Source organism: Eucyclogobius newberryi, unplaced genomic scaffold, assembly GCF_026437365.1.
Source record: "Eucyclogobius newberryi isolate DKJ021-1_F unplaced genomic scaffold, fEucNew1.0.hap1 SCAF_11, whole genome shotgun sequence".
NCBI lineage: Eukaryota > Metazoa > Chordata > Actinopteri > Gobiiformes > Gobiidae > Eucyclogobius > Eucyclogobius newberryi.
This window is the reverse complement of record NW_027315735.1, coordinates 8,845,052-8,863,644: the sequence shown is the minus strand read 5'-3', so window position 1 is coordinate 8,863,644 and position 18,593 is coordinate 8,845,052. Positions and strand designations below refer to the sequence as shown.

At 42.3% G+C, this 18,593-nt stretch overlaps 1 protein-coding gene across 2 annotated transcripts; it reads left to right on the top strand.

Moving 5' to 3' along the window:
* Positions 1-8,832: 8,832 nt before the first annotated feature.
* On the top strand, positions 8,833-17,406 carry slbp (stem-loop histone mRNA binding protein). Of its 2 annotated transcripts, none has more exons than XM_072435456.1 (8): positions 8,833-9,125; positions 12,082-12,207; positions 12,825-12,920; positions 13,172-13,237; positions 13,862-13,984; positions 15,703-15,858; positions 16,716-16,824; positions 17,127-17,406. In XM_072435456.1, the coding sequence occupies exons 1-8, from the start codon at positions 9,067-9,069 to the stop codon at positions 17,184-17,186; spliced, it is 795 nt and encodes a 264-aa protein (XP_072291557.1). In that variant the 5' UTR covers positions 8,833-9,066; the 3' UTR covers positions 17,187-17,406. The 2 variants fall into 2 exon arrangements, with proteins under 2 accessions (XP_072291557.1, XP_072291549.1); XM_072435448.1 differs by having other exon boundaries at positions 13,166-13,237.
* The last annotated feature ends 1,187 nt before the right edge of the window (positions 17,407-18,593 follow it).

Genomic DNA, 18,593 nt, shown 5'->3' with positions numbered 1-18,593 from the left:
GAGTACTTTTCTTTTCACTGTACAAGCATTGTGTTGAATTATTAATCATTATGCCCAAAAGATCCATGTAGACATTATTCCATTAGCAGAAACGAACTATCTATGTTTGAAGTGTAGTGAAGTGACATGCTTTGTGGGACTGCCCTTTATTCTCGCTGTGTGGTCTAGTATATGACATGTTTTTTCTAATTAGACCCATTACTTTGTTTGGCATGATAGTACATATTGTGACTATAGTTTCACACCAGCCAAGTTGCAGTTTGTTTGGAAAAAAAATTATATTAATGTTGAAAATTACAACATTCATTTTCTGTATTGTTCCCTACCTATGAGATTGTGGCAACACAGGTCCAAATGTTCAATTAAATGTATTTTCGTATATCCCAATGGGCTATAAGGGAAATGCCGCGGTCCCTGAAACTGCGCGGCAATTTGACCGCGCTGCGGCACTCCAGCCACGGCCTTTTATAAATTATCTGTTTTTTTATTATTATACTTCTGTGCCTAATCTGTTTCTGTAACAGCAGTTTCCTCACAGTGCTTTCTAAAATTGTTGGTTTTACCAGCTAAAAGTTAGAAAATCAAACAATTAAATAGTCATCTTACCAGAGGCAGACAGTGGAGAAAAAGTGGCTCGGGAGTTGAAGGCAGAGCTCCCAGAGCACTTTATCTGACATCGAAACACAACTGGGAGTAAATTTCATTGTCTTAAAAAAATAATTTGAAAATGGTTGTAATTTTGTGTACTTTGGTGAGTTATAGATTTATTTATAGATCCAGTTGGCCATGGTTGTATGTTATCCTGCTATATAATGTATTTTTTATTATTTTATTTTATTGAACATGAAACGCAGAACAGAATATGGCCAGAGAGCAAAATCAAAAATGAAAAGAATACAAGTAGCAATAGACAGAAAATGTCAGAAATAAGACTCGAAATGCAGCGTGATATGGTGTCTCTCAGAGCTCTGGCTGTATCTGCTGCCGTATCTGCTGCAGTAGCCGCTGAGCTGAAGGCAGCGGGACTAACCGGGTCCACATGGATGAAGTCGAGCAATGTGTTTCACATAAAACGGACGATCTACAGACAGTAAGGGAAGCGCTGGAATCAGAGAACAATAATATGAAAAATAAGATCCTGGATTTGGGAGTCCAGGTCACGTCTACCTAACCCAGGGGGGGCAAACTTTTTGACTCGAGGGCCACAATGGATTCTAAAATTTGACCGAAGGGCCGGGCAAGGAACAGATAGTGTGACGATGCTGGAGTCCCCTTGAGGGTATAAAGTATACAAGTTTTACAACAGGATTCACAACATGGTTAAGCTGCAATATAGACTTACACAGTGATTCCTGATGGATGAATGGGCGAAGGAAAATAACATCCTGCTCAGGGTTTTCCTCTTTCACTTTGTCCTGAATTCTGTACAGCAGCCCAAAGTTTTTTCCTGTTTGGCATGTTTTTACAGAAAGGCTAGTTGGGAAAAGCTTAACAGAGAAGAAGAGGGCGCCAAAAAGGTCAAAGTGCGCTATCTCGGGAAATGTGGGCATTACAGGCGAAAGGTAAAATGAACGGCCGGCCACAGTGTCGTGAGTTCGAGTCCTGACTCCGACATTTACTGCATGTCCTCCCTTCTCTCTCATCCCCCCTTCATACTTTCATCTCCTGTCTAATAAAGCCTAAGGGCAAAAAAAATAATTGTGTGTGTATATATATATATATATATATATATATATATATATATATATATATATATATATATATATATATATATAATCTGCGCAGGACTTACGGAGCCTGGGGCTGATGCCGTCAGGTCCTGCTGCCTTCCTTACTTAATCCTCTTCAGCTCTCTCCCCACCTGTGCTGATGTGACAGTCAGTGGTTGGCAGGGGGACTGTGTGCTGGGGAGATGGGTGAGTCCAGGTGGAGTGGTGCGCTGATGGGTCGGAGCAGAGGTGTGAAGAGGAACTGGTGTAGGCCATTGTCCAGCTGTGGAAGGGGAGGGGTGATCAAATCTCAGGAAGTGAGAATTTAGTTAATTCACTCACTGTAGGTCCCCTTCCGTCTGAACAGGGGGGACTTTGAAGCCTGAGATGGTTTTCAGGCTCCTCCACACTCCCTGAATGTTCTGCTGCTGCAGCTGGTCCTCCATCTTCCTCTTGTAGCTGGCTTCCGGCTGCCTGATCTTCCTCCTCAGCTTCTTCTGCACAGTCCTCAGCTCCTCCTTGTTCCCTGACCTGAAAGCTCTCTTCTTCTCCTTCAGCAGAGCCTTCAGTTCACGGTTCAAGGAGACCTCCAATATAAAGGCAAGCGCGTCTTCTTTGCTCCAGATATTCCATATGAGGTTCGTCAACAACGGCAAAAGTTCCACCACATCTGTGAGGAGCTCAGGAGACATGGGTTCTCTTTCCCAGCATCTCTTCTGATGACTTTGAACTGAACTGTACGAGAGATGGAACCACCCGTGTGGGGCATGTGAGTTCGGGTTGTGGTCACATGGTGATACAATTCTGTTAATTTGAAGAGACTGATGATCGTAACATGATTTATTTGTCTTTAACAACACTTTATTTGTCCCACAATGGGGAAATTCCAGTGTTTCAAAACAGAGTAGGTACAGAAGTATAATAATAAAAAACATAACAAATAAAAACACTCTTAATAAAAATAACACTCTTATTTACAGCTGTTATATGGACAGAGAATATCGCACCATTATGTCACAGTATTGCACATGACTATGAAGATGATTGACACATGTTCAGGGCTAACAGTATTTGTTGTAGAGTCTGACAGCAGCAGAAGGAAAGACCTGTGAAACGTCTCCTTCACACAGCGTGGGTGGATCAGTCTGTCACTGAAGCTGCTCTCCAGAGCGGACAGAGTGTCCTGCAGGGGGCGACACTCATGGTCCAGCATAGATGTGAGTTTACCCAGGACCCTTCTGTCCCCCACCTCCTGCACCGAGTCCAGAGCACAGCCCAGGACGGAGCTGGACTTCTTAATGACCTTGTCCAGTTTCTTCCTCTCCCTCTCTGTGATGCTGCTACGCCAGCAGGCCACACCGTACAGGAGGGTTGATGCCACCACAGAGTTGTAGAAGGTCTTCAGGAGTGGCCCTGTCACTCCAAAAGACCTGAGTCTCCTCAGGAGGTAGAGCCGACTCTGGCTCTTCCTGTACAGTACGTCTGTGTTATGAGTCCAGTCCAGTTTGTGGTTCAGATGAACACCCAGGTACTTTTATCCAGTCCACTCTCTCAATGTCCCTTCCGTGGATGTTCACTGGTAAGGGGGCAGCAGAGTGGCGTCTAAGGAAGTCCACCACCATCTCCTTGGTCTTCCCCACGTTGATGAGGTGGTGGTTCCGCTGACACCAGTCCACAAAGTCCTGCGCTAGTCCTCTGTACATAAATTCTGTGATCTACTCATCGATGTGCCAATTGTGGGAGATTGGATTTGTGGGAAACTGGAAAATACTTGTAGTTCAACGCCTGGAAGATAGTGGAGATTATCGTGGACTTAAGGAAAGTCACAGCCCCCCTCACCATCACGGACTCCCCCATCACCACTGTGGACTCCCTCCGCTTTCTCAGCACCACCATCACTCAGGACCTTAAGTGGGAGCTCACCATCAGTTCCCTCATCAAGAAGGCCCAGCAGAGGATGTACTTCCTGCGGCAGCTGAGGAAATTTAAGTTGCCAGCGGAGAGGATAGTGCAGTTCTACACGGCCATCATTGAGTCCATCCTCACCTCCTGTGTGTTAAGTTTATGTCTATTTGTGTTATTATTTTTGATTTACACTTTCTGGTTGTTTTGTGTTCTGTTCTGTGTTTATTTGTTACTAAAAATGGGGGGGGAATCAAATTAAAAATATGACGCTCCAAAAAATACGAAAACACTTCAAATTTGGCCAGAAGACACAAAACTCTGCACGGTGGCAAAGGCGGTTAGCGCTCTTGCCTCCCAAGAAGGAGATCTCTCTGGGTGGAGTCTGCATGTTCTCCCTGTGTTACCGTGGGTTCTCTCCGGGTTCTCCGGCTTCCTCCCACCTTCCAAAGACATGTATGTGTTAGACAAAATTGGTGACTCTAAATTGGCCCTAGTGAATGAATGTGAGAGTGAACTGTCTGTAATGTCTATGTCTCTGTGTTGGCCCTGCGACAAGTTGGCCACTGTCCAGGGTGTACCCCGCCTAAGGCCCGAAGTCACTGGGATAGGCTCCAGTCACCCGCGACCCCGAAAGGGAACAAGCGGTAGAAAATGGATGGATGGATGGACACAAAACTCTGAGTATGGAAATGTTATTTTAATCTGGTACGCCTTCAAGCGTGGTCAAAGTGAATTTTCAACAAAATTGCAATTTTTGGAAAATGTCTATAAAATCTACATTTAAAATTGGAATCGTTAAGTGTTTGTGAAGATTCCCAAACTGAAAGCAATGATATGCAAAGTAATTGGGTATCTAATAAATTACTCTCTAGCACTCTCTTCAAAATGTATTTAAAAGAATTCAAGACAATATATTTGTGGTAGACAAAGTCACATGACTAGCTTGAGCCCTTTATAGGAGAATGGTTGGGGGAAAAAAAGTTTCCATTGATCGTAGACAGTTGAAATTTGGCACAGACATCCTCCTTGGTGTAATGAACAAAAAAGCCAATGAGACCATATTTCTGTGTTACCGTGGCAATAGTAAACATCTGCCATAGAAGTATATGGAAATTTGTAAACTGTATATTATCGCCCACAAAAAATGATATTAAGACCCCACCCTAAACCGCACAGGTGTGGGCGGAACCCAATTTTTTCAAGATGTTACACCTCATAATTTACTTTTTTTCACCCCTGGTTTTCAGTCAAAAGGCTTGAAAATTTGTCAAAATGAACTACACCCATTAGAGGTCATTTTGATTTTTTTTTTTATAACATTTCAAATGTGGGCATGGCAAACAGAACTGCCATTTTTTAAAGTGTTAAAACTTCTGGATTTCATGAATATAAGTTGTATGCAAAATTATGAGCTGAAGGCAATAATTTATAAAGGCTCTACAGCGCCCCCTTGAACATTTGAATTAAGTCAAAACATTGACTTTGACATAGACAAATTAAATTTGGCACAGACACCAATTTTGCCATTCTCATCCCAAAAAAATCCAATGACGGCATACTTCTATCTGCAAGCATGTTACCATGGCAACCTGACAAATATTGTCATGGACATACGTGGGTTTTGTTTTACAAGTATTTTAATGGGATGAAAATGTTTACTTTATCATAGACAGTTGGAATTTTGCACACTTATTCTCCACACCACATTGAACATATGATGAGGAAATTAACCGTACAGTCATGAAAATGTTAGTAATATCAATTTGCAATGAATGAAGTGGGCAGAGGTGGAAAGTTGTCCTCAACCTCAGCTGCGGCATTCTGCCGAAACCAACTGAGTTTCAAAATGTACTCCCATTTGGGAGTATTTCCCACAGAAGTATTCACTCGCTGGCGCGACGACTCATTTTAAGGCCTAAAGCTACAGCTGACAAAGAACAGCTGTAGCTTTAGACAAAGAACATTTATATATGTATGTATATATGTATGTATGTATGTATATATATTTATATTCAAACAAGAATTCAAACAATCTTCTTTCACATTGCCATTATGGGATATTGTTTGAAGATATTTTAGGCAAATTAATTTAATACATTTTGGAATAAGGCAAGGCAAGTTTATTTGTAGAGCTCATTTCAAGTACACAAGGCAATACAAAGTGCTTCGCACAACAGGGAAAAAACGTGTTAAAATCACAAACACATGACAGAAATCACAAATTCGTTTCTATTCATTCAATTTAACAATTTTGCTGACATAAATCATACATTTTGTCCGTGCTTAGTGATCCGCCAGATGGAAAACCAAATCTATAGGACCACACTGGCAGACACTCCAGACGCTCTTTCTCATATTTATTTGACATTGCCAGTGTGACAGGCAGTGTTGGGAAAGTTCACTTTCTACATGAACTAGTTCAGTTCATAGTTCATACATTTTAAAATGAACTAGTTCAGTTCATAGATCATAATTCAAAATTTTGAACAAAGTTCACAGCTCCAAAAAATGAACTAGTTCAGTTCTTTTTTTCAATATTATGCAATAATTGTTCTAAATTATTTCCACAGCCCATATACAACCACAGGCAGCAATTATTTTATTAGTTTATTGCTGAAAATATGTGTCAGATTTCATCTTCATATCCAATTTTTAATCCATACACAACCAGGATTTACATTCACATTGAAGGGACAGACTTCCCCCATGTGTTGCTGTCCATTCAGCCCACACTAACAGTAGTAGTAGTAGTAGTAGTAGTAGTAGTAGTAGTAGTAGTAGTAGTAGTAGTAGTCGTAGTAGTAGTAGTAGTAGTAGTAGTAGCAGCAGTAGCTATATTCTCAAAAACATGAGGGAAAACTTGCTGGGCAAAGTTTGCACATAAATGTGCAATCTTGTTCCCATCCTCACCGACCTTATCATAAAACTTCCTTTAGAGATGGAATGGAGGATTTTTTTCAGCAATTTTTTTTATCATATTTCCTCGTGGCGTGGATAAATCATTTGTCCTGCCACGTATCAATCATAAAACGCAGCTATCGCTCACGTGCAGCCGCGTGCAGTTCGTCCCCACGTTTCCGCGTGCCTAAGCGCATGGATCTATCATAATATAGTTCCTTCAGTGTACGGGGTAAAATGAAGACGGAGAAAGACAGTTCGAGCTGACGCAGAAGTGGACAGAAATCTACGGGAGACGAGAGATGCGATGCGCTCCGTTGCGCTAATAAACAAACGCACGTGTGTGTTGTATCAGTCCGCACGGGGGAGTGCGCATGCGCACTTCCGCCTGCGTTCTCAAATCGCCGAAAAATCATCCGTTGCGCCTTTAAATGGTCGTAGAAGGGCAACTCGTGCTGCTCTGTTGACTTCACGTTGCGGTCGCGTCCGTGCTGCTTTTTGTTTTAATGCGCATGCGCAGTGTGGTGCGACACGCGAAATCTCTGTCTCCGCGATCTTTCGCCTCTACAACTGGAGCTCTCACACTTGCCAGACACAGGCTCTTTTTGGGCAACTTAACGGTGTTTTTCGCCTCGAAGTCTCTAGAAGTCTGACACTTTATTGAACGAAAATAAAAAGAACGAAGGTGCCGTTCACAGACACCAGAATGAACGCGTTCTTATTATCGTTCGTCAGCAGTAAAACCGTTCGTTCAGTTCACCAAAAACAGGTACAACACTGGTGACAGGCATCTCCCTAGACGTCAGCGCGGTATCTGCCTCTGCACATGTCTGCTGAGCGTATGTATTTTTTACGATGACTCACACCTCCATCTTATGTGTAGCGCTTTTGTATCTTTAATGACGGACCCAGTCTCGTCTGCCCCGTCCCTGGATTTAGCTTCCGCTAAACTAATTGTCCCAGACAAAACTCGACCAAAGCTTTTAATGTTAAAACTGGCTCTCTATCACAGGGTAGGTGCGTCAGGCTCTTCCTGGACTTTGCAGTAAAGAACAAAAGAGTACATTTAAAAAAAAAAAAAAGGGACCTCATGTTACCAATTACCAAAAAGGAACTGATAATCGTATATAATCTATATACTGAATCTGTTGATATTGCACAAAAGATAGTAATATATTTTGTGGATACATTTCCACATGTAAATCCAGAAATGTACAGTACGGTCTGTACTGTACATTTCTGTATGTAGGTTTGGACACACCTTCTCATTCAAAGAGTTTTCATTATTTTCATGACTATGAAAATTGTAGATTCACACTGAAGGCATCAACACCATGAATTAACACATGTGGAATTATATACTTAACAAAAAAGTGTGAAACAACTGAAAATTTGTCTTATATTCTAGGTTCTTCACAGTAGCCACCTTTAGCTTTGATTACTGCTCCGCACACTCTTGGCATTCTCTTGATGAGCTTCAAGAGGTAGTCACCTGAAATGGTCTTCAACAGTCTTGAAGGAGTTCCCAGAAGTGGTGCTTAGCACTTGTTGGCCCTTTTGCCTTCACTCTGCTGTGTGTGTCCAAACTTTTGGTCTGTACTGTAAATGGTCCAAGAAACCACGAATATATGAATTTAGCATAGACCTTAAGCATAAACTATCTGGAAGAAAAACAGACATTGGGCATCTTCAATGAACATTAGACAATTTGTTGAACTAAACTCATACGCCCTTCTGTATACTTTTTTTGCCAATTTATCTTGTTATTTTTAGTCTTGTTTCCTGTATCTAAACGTTTTATGTTGCGTATCACTGTATGTATCATGTAAAGCAGGGGTGGGAAAACTACGGCCCGCCGGCCACATGTGGCCCGTTTGTCTTTATAATCGCCAAGCCAAACATGCCAGGTAATATTTGAAAATATATATATATATATATATATATATATATATATATATGTATTTATTTACTTTCCTTTTTTGCCCTCAGGCATCTGTCTGCACTTGTATCTTTAAGAAATATGACGTGGAATGAATTAAATAATAGATTCAATAGCCTATATTTGACAGAAAAGTGATATTTTATTGGATATTTTATTTTTGGGATTTTTTTTTTTCACACCAATGATCGCGGGCCGGCCCTCCGCTACTTGCCTGGATTCGAATATGGCCCTCGGAGGAAAATAATTGCCCACCCCTTATGTAAAGTATGCATGGATGAAAGTATGTCAAAAAAACAATCTAGTTTCCGGAAGAAGTGCTCCTATTTCCGGTCACATGAGCGCGGTGTTTGGGTCGTAGAGTGTTGCGCGCATGCGCCGTCTTTCATCGTTGGCGCGCATCTCTCGAAGCCGAGCGGGTTTACTCCACTCTTTGCCCGCTCTTCACCTCTTCAAGCGAAGCAGACCCGCTATTCTTCCGCCGGCCTTTCACGTCTCCAGGCCGAGCAGATCTGCCATTCTTCCCCGCTCTTTCATTTCTCCAGGCCGGGAGCTCCAGCCACAGTTTCCCCTGCTCTGTACCCGCTCCTCGTTCACCTCCGCGCGGCCACAATCATGTCGGACACCGCTGGGAACAGACTGGATGTGGACCACAGCCCGGGACACAAACACCGGTACGTGTCCTTAGTCACGGCGCATTGAGGGTCCACATTAGTGCGTCCTTTAACTTCGGTCTGTTGGCACTGAACCATCATCGTGTCATTGACTTAGGTTTTTTGGGGCTAGTTTGTGTTTTTATGGTGTTAGGAATAAATATACTCGACTACATGCTCAACCAAACTGTTAACATTCTTTCTTTCAACTTTCTGCCCAATAATATACGGAATATTGGGCACTTTATCTAACGAAACCAAAGTGCAGAGCAACAAGTGGCGGAAGAGGACAAAGAGAAGGCGCCTCTCTGACGTCACAGTCCATAAACTAGGTTTTAACGCCAAAAGAGACTTATACAGTCATAACAACTCTTTAAAGCTGAATGATTGCTTGTTATGGTTTGAACAGTTTTTACCATATTCAACAGTTTTAACAAGTATTTAAAATGTATATCAAATTACAATAATTATTCTTAAAATGTGTTTTTGTCCTTAGCATGATGATGCAAACCCATGAAGAAAACATTTTTTTATTGCTCTGAATTAGGGCTGCCACAAGTTAATCAATTAATCACAAATAAAATAATTGTCAGCTAGCATTGAATAATCATTGTCTGAACAATAAGACTCCAAACCATGCCATTTGTGAGAGAAGATGTTTTATGACTTGTACAAAGCAGGACTTACACAAATTACAAGGGACACTTGTAAGTTCAGCGTTTTTGAACAAAAAATGAATTAATCTGTTATGTACTCTATCAGGACAACATCATCTTAACTTCATCTGGGTCAAATTTAGCTCAAATCTGATATTTACAGGCATTTCACATTCTAAACGATGAATAGAATAAGAATAATTGCCAGACTAATCGATTAGCAACTTGGTCATTAGTTGCAGCCCTACTCTGAAAGTTTCACAATACTGCAGTCATAAAAACACATTATTTATCATTATAGGAAGGGTTTCAACAAGTGACTTAAAGAGCACATATTATGCAAAATCGACATTTTTGAGCTTTTAACCCCGTTTAATATTGATTGATGCTAAAGGTTGAATGGACGATTTTTTTGGCCCAAATCTGAGTCTTATTTCCTCGTGGCGTGGACTGCCGATTAGTCCTTTCACGTATCAATCATAAAACGCACCTACCGTTCACCTGCAGCCGCATGCGGCACGTTTCCGCGTGTCTAAGCGCATTGATCTATCATAATATAGTTCCCTCCGTGTACGGGACAAAAGGAAGACGGAGAAAGACAGTTCGAGCTGACTCATAAGAAGACTGAAATCTACGGGAGACGAGAGATGCGATGCGATCTGTCGCGCTAATAAACTAACGCACGTGTGTGTTGTATCAGTCCGCACGGCACTTCCGCCTGCGTTCTCAAATCGCCGAAAAATCGTCCATTGCGCCTTTAACATTGATATATTATCTTTGTTGTAAACATGTCTGTCATATGTGAAGTAGGAGTTGCATGCAAATAGTTGCCTCTTCACCTGTAAAAAAAAAAAGAATCTTGCCAGTAAGACTGTGTGGGGTTGTTTCTCAGTTTATTCAGCGTTCCGCACGCTTTGTGCGCTCCTGCCGTAGAAGTTGAGAAGTCATCTTCATATTATAGGACTATTTGAAACTAGTGTTAGCTAAATGAGTTTCTGTTCTAGGCATGTTCTAAACACGTTACCAAGGATACTGCCAAGCTTTGTTGTTAAGACGAACTAAACAGTAAACTAGAAATTCTGTTTGGCCCATTTACAGACACCCTCACCTTTTTGCATTTTCGGTCTTTGTACGGTCATTACAAAAACCGCTCACTGGCCGTAAGGGTAAGAAAACTCCACATATCAGTGGAATTTTATGCATGTTAGACTACACATGCATAGTGCATGTTGTGTATCTATTTAAATCATGATACACATAGAGTGATGGACAGCCAGACACGTGACAGGTTTATGGTGCGGTCCTCTGATATTTTCCATGTCCCACTTGAATAAAGGCTCAAACTTGTCATTCCTACTTGTGAAGTGGGAGCTGGTCGAGGGACTCCTACTTCACATACGATTGACATGTTATAACAACGATAATGTCCACAGTGGATCCGAGTGTCAACCACCAAATGTAGGATGCAAACATTTGTCAAAGGTCTGTTATTTAGCATGTTTGAGATGTTTAAGGTTTACATTTGTTTAGCCTACAGATCAGCCATATTGTTTATATGAGTTAGTTCAGCTAAAACACTTGGCCAACCTCCCCTAACCCCATATAACCACCCTCTCCTAACACTAGCCCTATCATAAGTGTGAAGAGCAGAAGCAGCAGAGTTCTGGCAGTCTGCACCTGACTCTTAAAAATGAGGGACTTGTGTGTGAATGGGGCTCAGGATTGCGTCCAGCATCAAGTATCCTGACCTGGAGCTGAACCATTCAAGCTTTTGTGGCGCATCCTGGGATTTCAAATTACCGTATTTTCCGGACTATAAGTCACACCAGAGTATAAATTGCACCAGCCAAAAAATAAATGCATATTAGAGAAGAAAGGGGAAAAAAGCACTGGATTGCACTGTAGACTGAAATAAGGTTTTAAGTGTGAAAATAACAAATAATATCACACATAAGTCCCTCCGGAGTATAGGTATAAGTCGCACCCCGGCCAAAATTATGAAAAAAGGTACGACTTATAGTCCGGAAAATACAGTATTTTAACCTTCGGCTTTCATGCAGACATTTTTGTGCCAAACTTTAGCAGTTTAATCAGTTGTTCTCTGTTGCCGTAGAATGTGTTTTTTTTTCTTCAAAAAATCTTTCTTTTTAAGAGTGACTGCAGCACAATTGAAATCTTAGAATATCTTTACAAAAGGGATCTTTATTCATCCACACAGAGAATTACTTACTGGAAATAACATTCGAAATGATGTAAGTAGCATCTGTGAGCTGCCATGCGCACCGGTCAGAATGTAACTGTGCTGTGCCTGTGGCCTGCAGCTCTTCCCGGTGGTCACACTGCAGAAAGAGGGGAATCGACGGGCACCTCAGAGAGTCGTCCAGCGAGCAGGCCAGCAGCCGACGCGCAGACGGGGACAAAAGCCACATGGACAAAAGACAAGACAGGTACACCTTGTGTTTCTCCTGGGCTAGTACAGTCAGTGCGAGTGGGAGTAGTGTCATAGAAAACAACTAGAGCATCAAACTCTGTGTTGTATAGTTTTAATGTAAAGTGCAACCACTGTGTAAACACAAAACCAACAAGTAACAGACTCCCAGGGTGAATAAAGGTCACAAGGACATGTGGAGGTTCAAGTCATCATGCACAGTCCGGGTCATTGTTATTGGTGCATTTTTGTCTGTGGAAGGGGGCAGTCTAATGAATGTGCTTTGAGTGCCATCAAGGTGGAAAATGGCTATCGCCTTAATGTTGATTATTATGAAGACTACTTTGTAAAGCCACATTTCAACTGGTTCACTTAGGAGCAGATCGGTCCCACTCCACTGTCTTAGGTCAGCAGCACCGGCCTGTTTTAACCTTCCAAAGTGGGCTCTGAGAAGTCCAGTGCCTCACGAAACGCTTTGGCGCAAAATGATTGGATAAAGGAGAACACTGACTCGGGTGAAAACGAGAAACAATCTGAAAGCGAAACTAACTAGTGTGGGGGGTCAGGGCAACATTTTAATATGAATTTAATCTGTCTTTAAAAACATGACTTGGTATTAGCAGTGTTGTCTTTCAGCTTCACCACTCCAGAGAGCGCTGGCCCAGTGTCTCGCTGTGCCACAGACTGGGGCAGTCTTGTGGAGGACAGTGAGATGAGGAGGGACGTGCAGCGGTAAGTGTCGTGTAGAGGTGGGCAATATATCAAAAGACTGGAGACATGCAAAATCGGAAAACTACCAACATTAGTGAAAATAAACTGTCCAAAGTGACACAAGTGAACATAGGTGTAAACTCCTCATTCTTAATAATAACATATCTGGCTGCATACATTTAATCCGATTGGAATAATAAGACTTTTGAATATAGCCCACCCAATATTGTGTGTGTTTGAGCGGCTCTGAGAGTGTGTGTTTGCAGGTACAGGCGCAGGATTCTGGGCTCGGACGCTGCGCACAGAGAGAGAAAGGCTTCCTCTGGCTCTTCAGGGAGGTATGGACTCTTTTCATTTTCTCATGGTCTACACTGAAGCAAGGCCTCGGTGAGAACATGATGCAATGTGACATGAGATCTTGCATGTCACAGGACCCAACCAGTGAAGCTGCTGTGTGGCTCCTGCGCTGCTCTTACAAATGTAACAGAACCCTGAGCTCAGACCTCCGTATCATCATCTGCATTTTCAATCAGAATCAGAAAAAGGTTTATTGCCATTGCCAATAGGAACTTGCTTTGGTGATTCAATGACCACTGATAAAACAACATACCGTACTTTTTTGGCTACACAGCGCTCCTGAATAAAAGCCGCCCATACGAAATGTACGAAGAAACAAGAACTTGCACATATACGGGCCGTACCTGCCAATAAACCACAGGTGCCCACGTTGTAACATTATATATTTACACAAATATAGTACACGTGACAGTGACACGCCAGTTGTCTTTTGAACCAGGGGGCCCGCTGCTGCGCTGCAGGACTAATTAGATCATCACAGTGTGATGAATACACACCCACCAGCATTATTACATTTTTATTTATTTTTTTACTGAAGAAGAAAGATTGAGTTTTTGAACAGCACTTTCCCATTCAAGTTCTTAATATTTTGTGTATTCCTTCAGCTGTGACTCCAGGGAAGGAGAGAACATGGAGACAGATGAGGCTGTCCTGCTTCGGAGGCAAAAGCAGATAAACTACGGGAAAAACACACTGGCCTATGACCGCTACATCAATGAGGTTCCCAAGTAAGCTTGCACGTACACTTGCACACACATACACACACACACGTGCGCGCACCCACTTGCAATGGGATGGCATAATTCTACTCTTTTATTTCATTTATATTTAGTCCTAATTTATAGTTGTCTCCAATTACCGAAACAAAATTGTTGCAAAGTTTGATATCTTCATCACTTCACAGAGATACAGCTTCATTAAAGGTCCCATATCATGCAAAATCGACTTTTCACAGCTTTTAACCTTCTTACAGTGCTATTGGTGCCTCATATATGTGCCCAAAGTGTTTTTGATTGATTCCTGTACAGACTGATATAGTCTGTACTTCCTCGGGTGAACAGATGGACGGGGGCTACCTCAGCAATGCGTCATCCTTGTGGAGCGTGACGGCACACTTCCCTGTTTCAGCCCATCCTCCAGGAAGCACTCTGTACTAGGGATGTTCCGATCCGATCACGTGATCGGAAATGGGGCCCCGATCACGTGGTCGGAAATGGGGCCCCGACCACGTGGTCGGAAATGGGGCCCCGATCACGTGGTCGGAAATGGGGCCCCGATCACGTGGTCGGAAATGGGGCCCCGATCACGTGGTCGGAAATGGGGCCCGATCACGTGGTTTCAGACTCGCTCGAAATTATTAGTTTGATCAGCGCTATACATTTCAAGCGTATTATTCGTCTCTCACCTCCGTAAAATGCATGAATGGATCACGACATTTACTGCCTTTAAAGCCCACACTTTACACTAGTTTTGTTTTGCATCGTGCAACGCTGCATGCCCAGGGAATTTCGTGGGTCCCACACCGCAGAGCGCATCAAACAGATTAAGGAAAAGGGTTAGGTGTCTGGAGTTTATTTTGGGTGTTTTTGTTTGCCCATGACACAAGTCGCGCAGACAAAAAGCAAAGTCTTCCCGGGGATCAGCGGAGGCAGGCGGCGGTGAGCCTGGGGAAAGATCTATGGTAGGCAGGGGGAGGACGCTATGAGAGCGAAGTTAGTTTCACGTTGGACAGGAGAGCCCGGTCCGCTGGACTGTGAACCTTCGGACTTGTGGGGTGGAACCTACAACTAAGTTAAATTTGATTGTTGGCGCTATTCCCACGATAAAAGAAGAGGGCGAGAGAGCTGCAAGTACTAAAGCTACATGTACAACTTCCTGACGAGGCGTTTGTTATTACATTGTTTTGTGATGTTTTTCATTTCTAATGATGATGAAATGTGATTATTCTTTTTATTCTTTGTTAACTTGGCATGTGCCGCTGTGTAGCGACGCCATGGCCTGTTTACGTTCACCGTCTCCACACTGAGACTACGTCACGGGTTGGGCGAGGGAGGCAGATCGCTCTTTGAAAGGGTGGGGGCGAATCTCAAATCAAGCAGTTTGCATTTCCAGGTTTGTGAGCGGGGCCAAGGTATGGGTGATATTTCATAACTATTATGTTATGGGTGTTGCACAACACTTATTATAAAATTTACCCTTGGGGTAGACTACGAAACAGGAAAAATGGCATGATATGGGATCTTTAAGAATCTGAGCAGTGTATAAATGTTATGAATAATGGAATAGTACAGGTTCATGGTTGTATTCTTGAAGATGAGAAGAACAGTTCAACAGTTCTAACTCTGCTTGAAAGTTTAGAATTGTGTCCACAAGCTTCACATTTTATTCCGAACAGAAAAACTCTTATTGCGTTACAGTTGGATGACTGTGCAATCTGTTTTTAAAGACACATGCGGCAGCCAGGAGTGCATCCGAGGACCCCGAACAAGTTCCGAAAGTACAGCCGTCGCTCATGGGACCAACAGATCAAACTCTGGAAGGTTAAGCTGCACATGTGGGACCCGCCAAACGCAGAGGGCCAACAGCAAGTCCTGGATGACATGTATGTCCATCAGAAAGTAACGTTACAGTGGCTGTGGTTTTCATCTAGCCTGATGTCTTACTCAAGACTTTTACATGTTTTGTAAATATGAGCTAAATCAAAATGCAGGTCAGAATTTTCTTAGAGCCAAGATCACAATTTCAATTTGATCACAATTAAACTAGACATCAACATTTTGTATTGTAATGTAATTATTTCTCTTTTTGAAGCCTTTTTGTATTTTCTAAACTTTTACAATATTGTCTGTGTAAACCCTCATTTGTCCAGGAGTGATCCGTTGTAGTCATCTGGACTGTTTTTTTTTTTTTTTCTGCGAATCAAGACCGGGAACTCAGAAATTTATCCTACTCAGAGTAGGCCCTGAAAAAAGATGGTTTGAAAGAGGAGTTAAAGAGGCAATCTTTGTTTTTAAAAAAAAAAAAAAAAAAAAAGGTAAACCGTCCTTAAATAGAAACGGGGGGTTAAGATTCAACCTTCCAGTCGTTTTTAATGGAATTTTGAATCCCTGGAGAGGTAGATGCCCAGGGCATTCGGATGCTAATCAGTTACACAAGGAGGAGAGAGAGTGAGTCAGATGCAATAGGATGCTGATAGCCCATTATAGGACTGATGGTAGACAAAGAGGCTAGTTTCTGGCAGGGCCTTCTCAGTGTAGGATAAATATCTGAGTTCCTGGTCTTGATTTGCCGATTGAGAATGACTCTTGGATGAGTGTCAAAACGTAACGTAAAAAAAATATATATATAAACAATTGAATCTTTTTCTAGCATTTCCAATATTCAAAACATTGCCCGCCTCTATTTTGATGAAAAAGCATGCAAGCGTGTTCAGCTTCCTGCTCTGTTTGCTGTTGACAGTACTGAGATGGCGCTTGAAGATGTGATGGACATTGAACTGGACTTCCCCTCACTGTCCGACTGCCAGCAAAGCTCCGCCTCTTCTGCTCCACACAGCCGCTCTATCAAGGTAAACCCTCACGTCCACAAAGACTGAAAAGCTTTACAATACTATTCGGTTGCAGAAGGAATCTTGTTCAAATCAAATTTTAAAAGTTGTACACTCACTTGAAAATGTTTTTCCAATGTTTTATCCAATGGATAACTGAACATTTGAATAATTTAGGAACAAATATCTGAGCTGAGCAAAAGGCCAATTTCTTACTGTAGCAGTCATTGCAATCCCATTGGGAATGTTAAGTCCAGACCATCTTTTTGCGGTCCTCCGCGGTCAGTGGTTTAAAATGTGATGAGATGTGATGTGTCTTACAGGAGGACGAGTGTGAAGGAACTCCAGTGAAACTGCACAAAGCTGACTCGGACACGGCCTGATGAGGAGAAACTAGCTCACATGACTTGGATTTTACGTTTCTTTTTTACTTTACTGTTGTGCACTGATTACAGTTTATACCATTGCTTTTTATTCACAACTGAATTTAAGTTGAATGTTCTCAGTGAAAGTTGTTCTGGCGTTTAAATGGAAATCGTTCACTTTGGTCCAACCTAGAGCGTTTTAATATTTGCCCATTTGTTTTTGTTAGCATTTCTACAAAATTATTTTTTAAAATGACAATAAAATATTTGTGTTATGTCTTAAAACTGAAGACTTCTCAAATAAAACATCCTCTGCATTTTGTTATGAGTTTGTGTGCTGGCTGTAGATGCAATATGGGAACTAATAATGAATGAAAATAAAACATTTTTGGAAACTGATGCGCAGTCATAATTGAAATAAATCAAGGGATGACACAGGATCAGAATTATATATTGGTGCTTTTGTGTTTCTAGAATAAGATGAATATAAATAACAAATATTTGATAAAGGTGAGATTTTTTTTACCTACAAAAAACCCTCCGAAAGGTCCACCTCTGTGAGGAGCTCAGGAGGAGAAAACAGACATGGGTTCTCATTCCTGGGCGACTCTTCAGTTGACATACGAAGGTAAAATACACTTGCTCAGATCAGCAGGAGAAGAGGTGCTCCTAATGAATATGCAAAACAGAACTGAACTGACAAGAGATGAGGTATGCGAGTTGAGTTTAAAGTCACATGTTGATAACATTGATTTGAAGAGATTATTAAGATAGATGAGATTTATTTGTTTTTGACATCAGACTTGTGCTCCATGTTGGCCGTCTGCTTTAGTACATAAACTCAGTCTTGTTGCATCCACACAGAGTGCCAAAAATGGGGGATTGGACTTGTGGGTAAATGGGGGGGAAAAAAAAGGTGGGCAGTCTTCATCTGAAGAGCTTTGATACGTTGAAAGAATCCTTTGGCTTGGACAAACATGACTTTTATAGATAATTACAAATAAGGAATTTTTATAACAAAGAAATTAAAAAGAGTGATGACCTTCATAGCCTTTTGAAATCTGAACTCTCAAGGGGATTAATATCCATCCATCCATCTTCTGCCGCTTTATCCGGGGCCGGGTCGCAGGGGCAGCAGTCTGAGCAGGGACTCCCAGACTTCCTTCTCCCCAGACACTTCCTCTAACTCCTCCGGGGGGATCCCGAGGCGTTCCCAGGCCAGCCGAGAGACAGTCTCTCCAGCGTGTCCTGGGTCTTCCCCGGGGCCTCTTCCCGGTGGGACATGCCTGAAACACCTCCCGAGGGAGGCGCCCAGGAGGCATCCGGAACAGATGCCCGAGCCACCTCAGCTGGCTCCTCTCGACGTGGAGGAGCAGCGGCTCTACTCCGAGCTCCCCCCCGTGTGGCCGAGCTCCTCACCTTATC

What these genes read in the sequence shown, in the direction of transcription:
- slbp (XM_072435448.1), top strand. Translation starts at nt 9,067, where the DNA reads ATGTCGGACACCGCTGGGAACAGACTGGATGTGGACCACAGCCCGGGA. An exon ending in CAGCAAGTCCTGGATGACAT is followed by an intron (nt 15,859 to 16,715) that starts GTATGTCCATCA and finishes TGCTGTTGACAG; the next exon opens with TACTGAGATGGCGCTTGAAG. An exon ending in CACACAGCCGCTCTATCAAG is followed by an intron (nt 16,825 to 17,126) that starts GTAAACCCTCAC and finishes TGTGTCTTACAG; the next exon opens with GAGGACGAGTGTGAAGGAAC.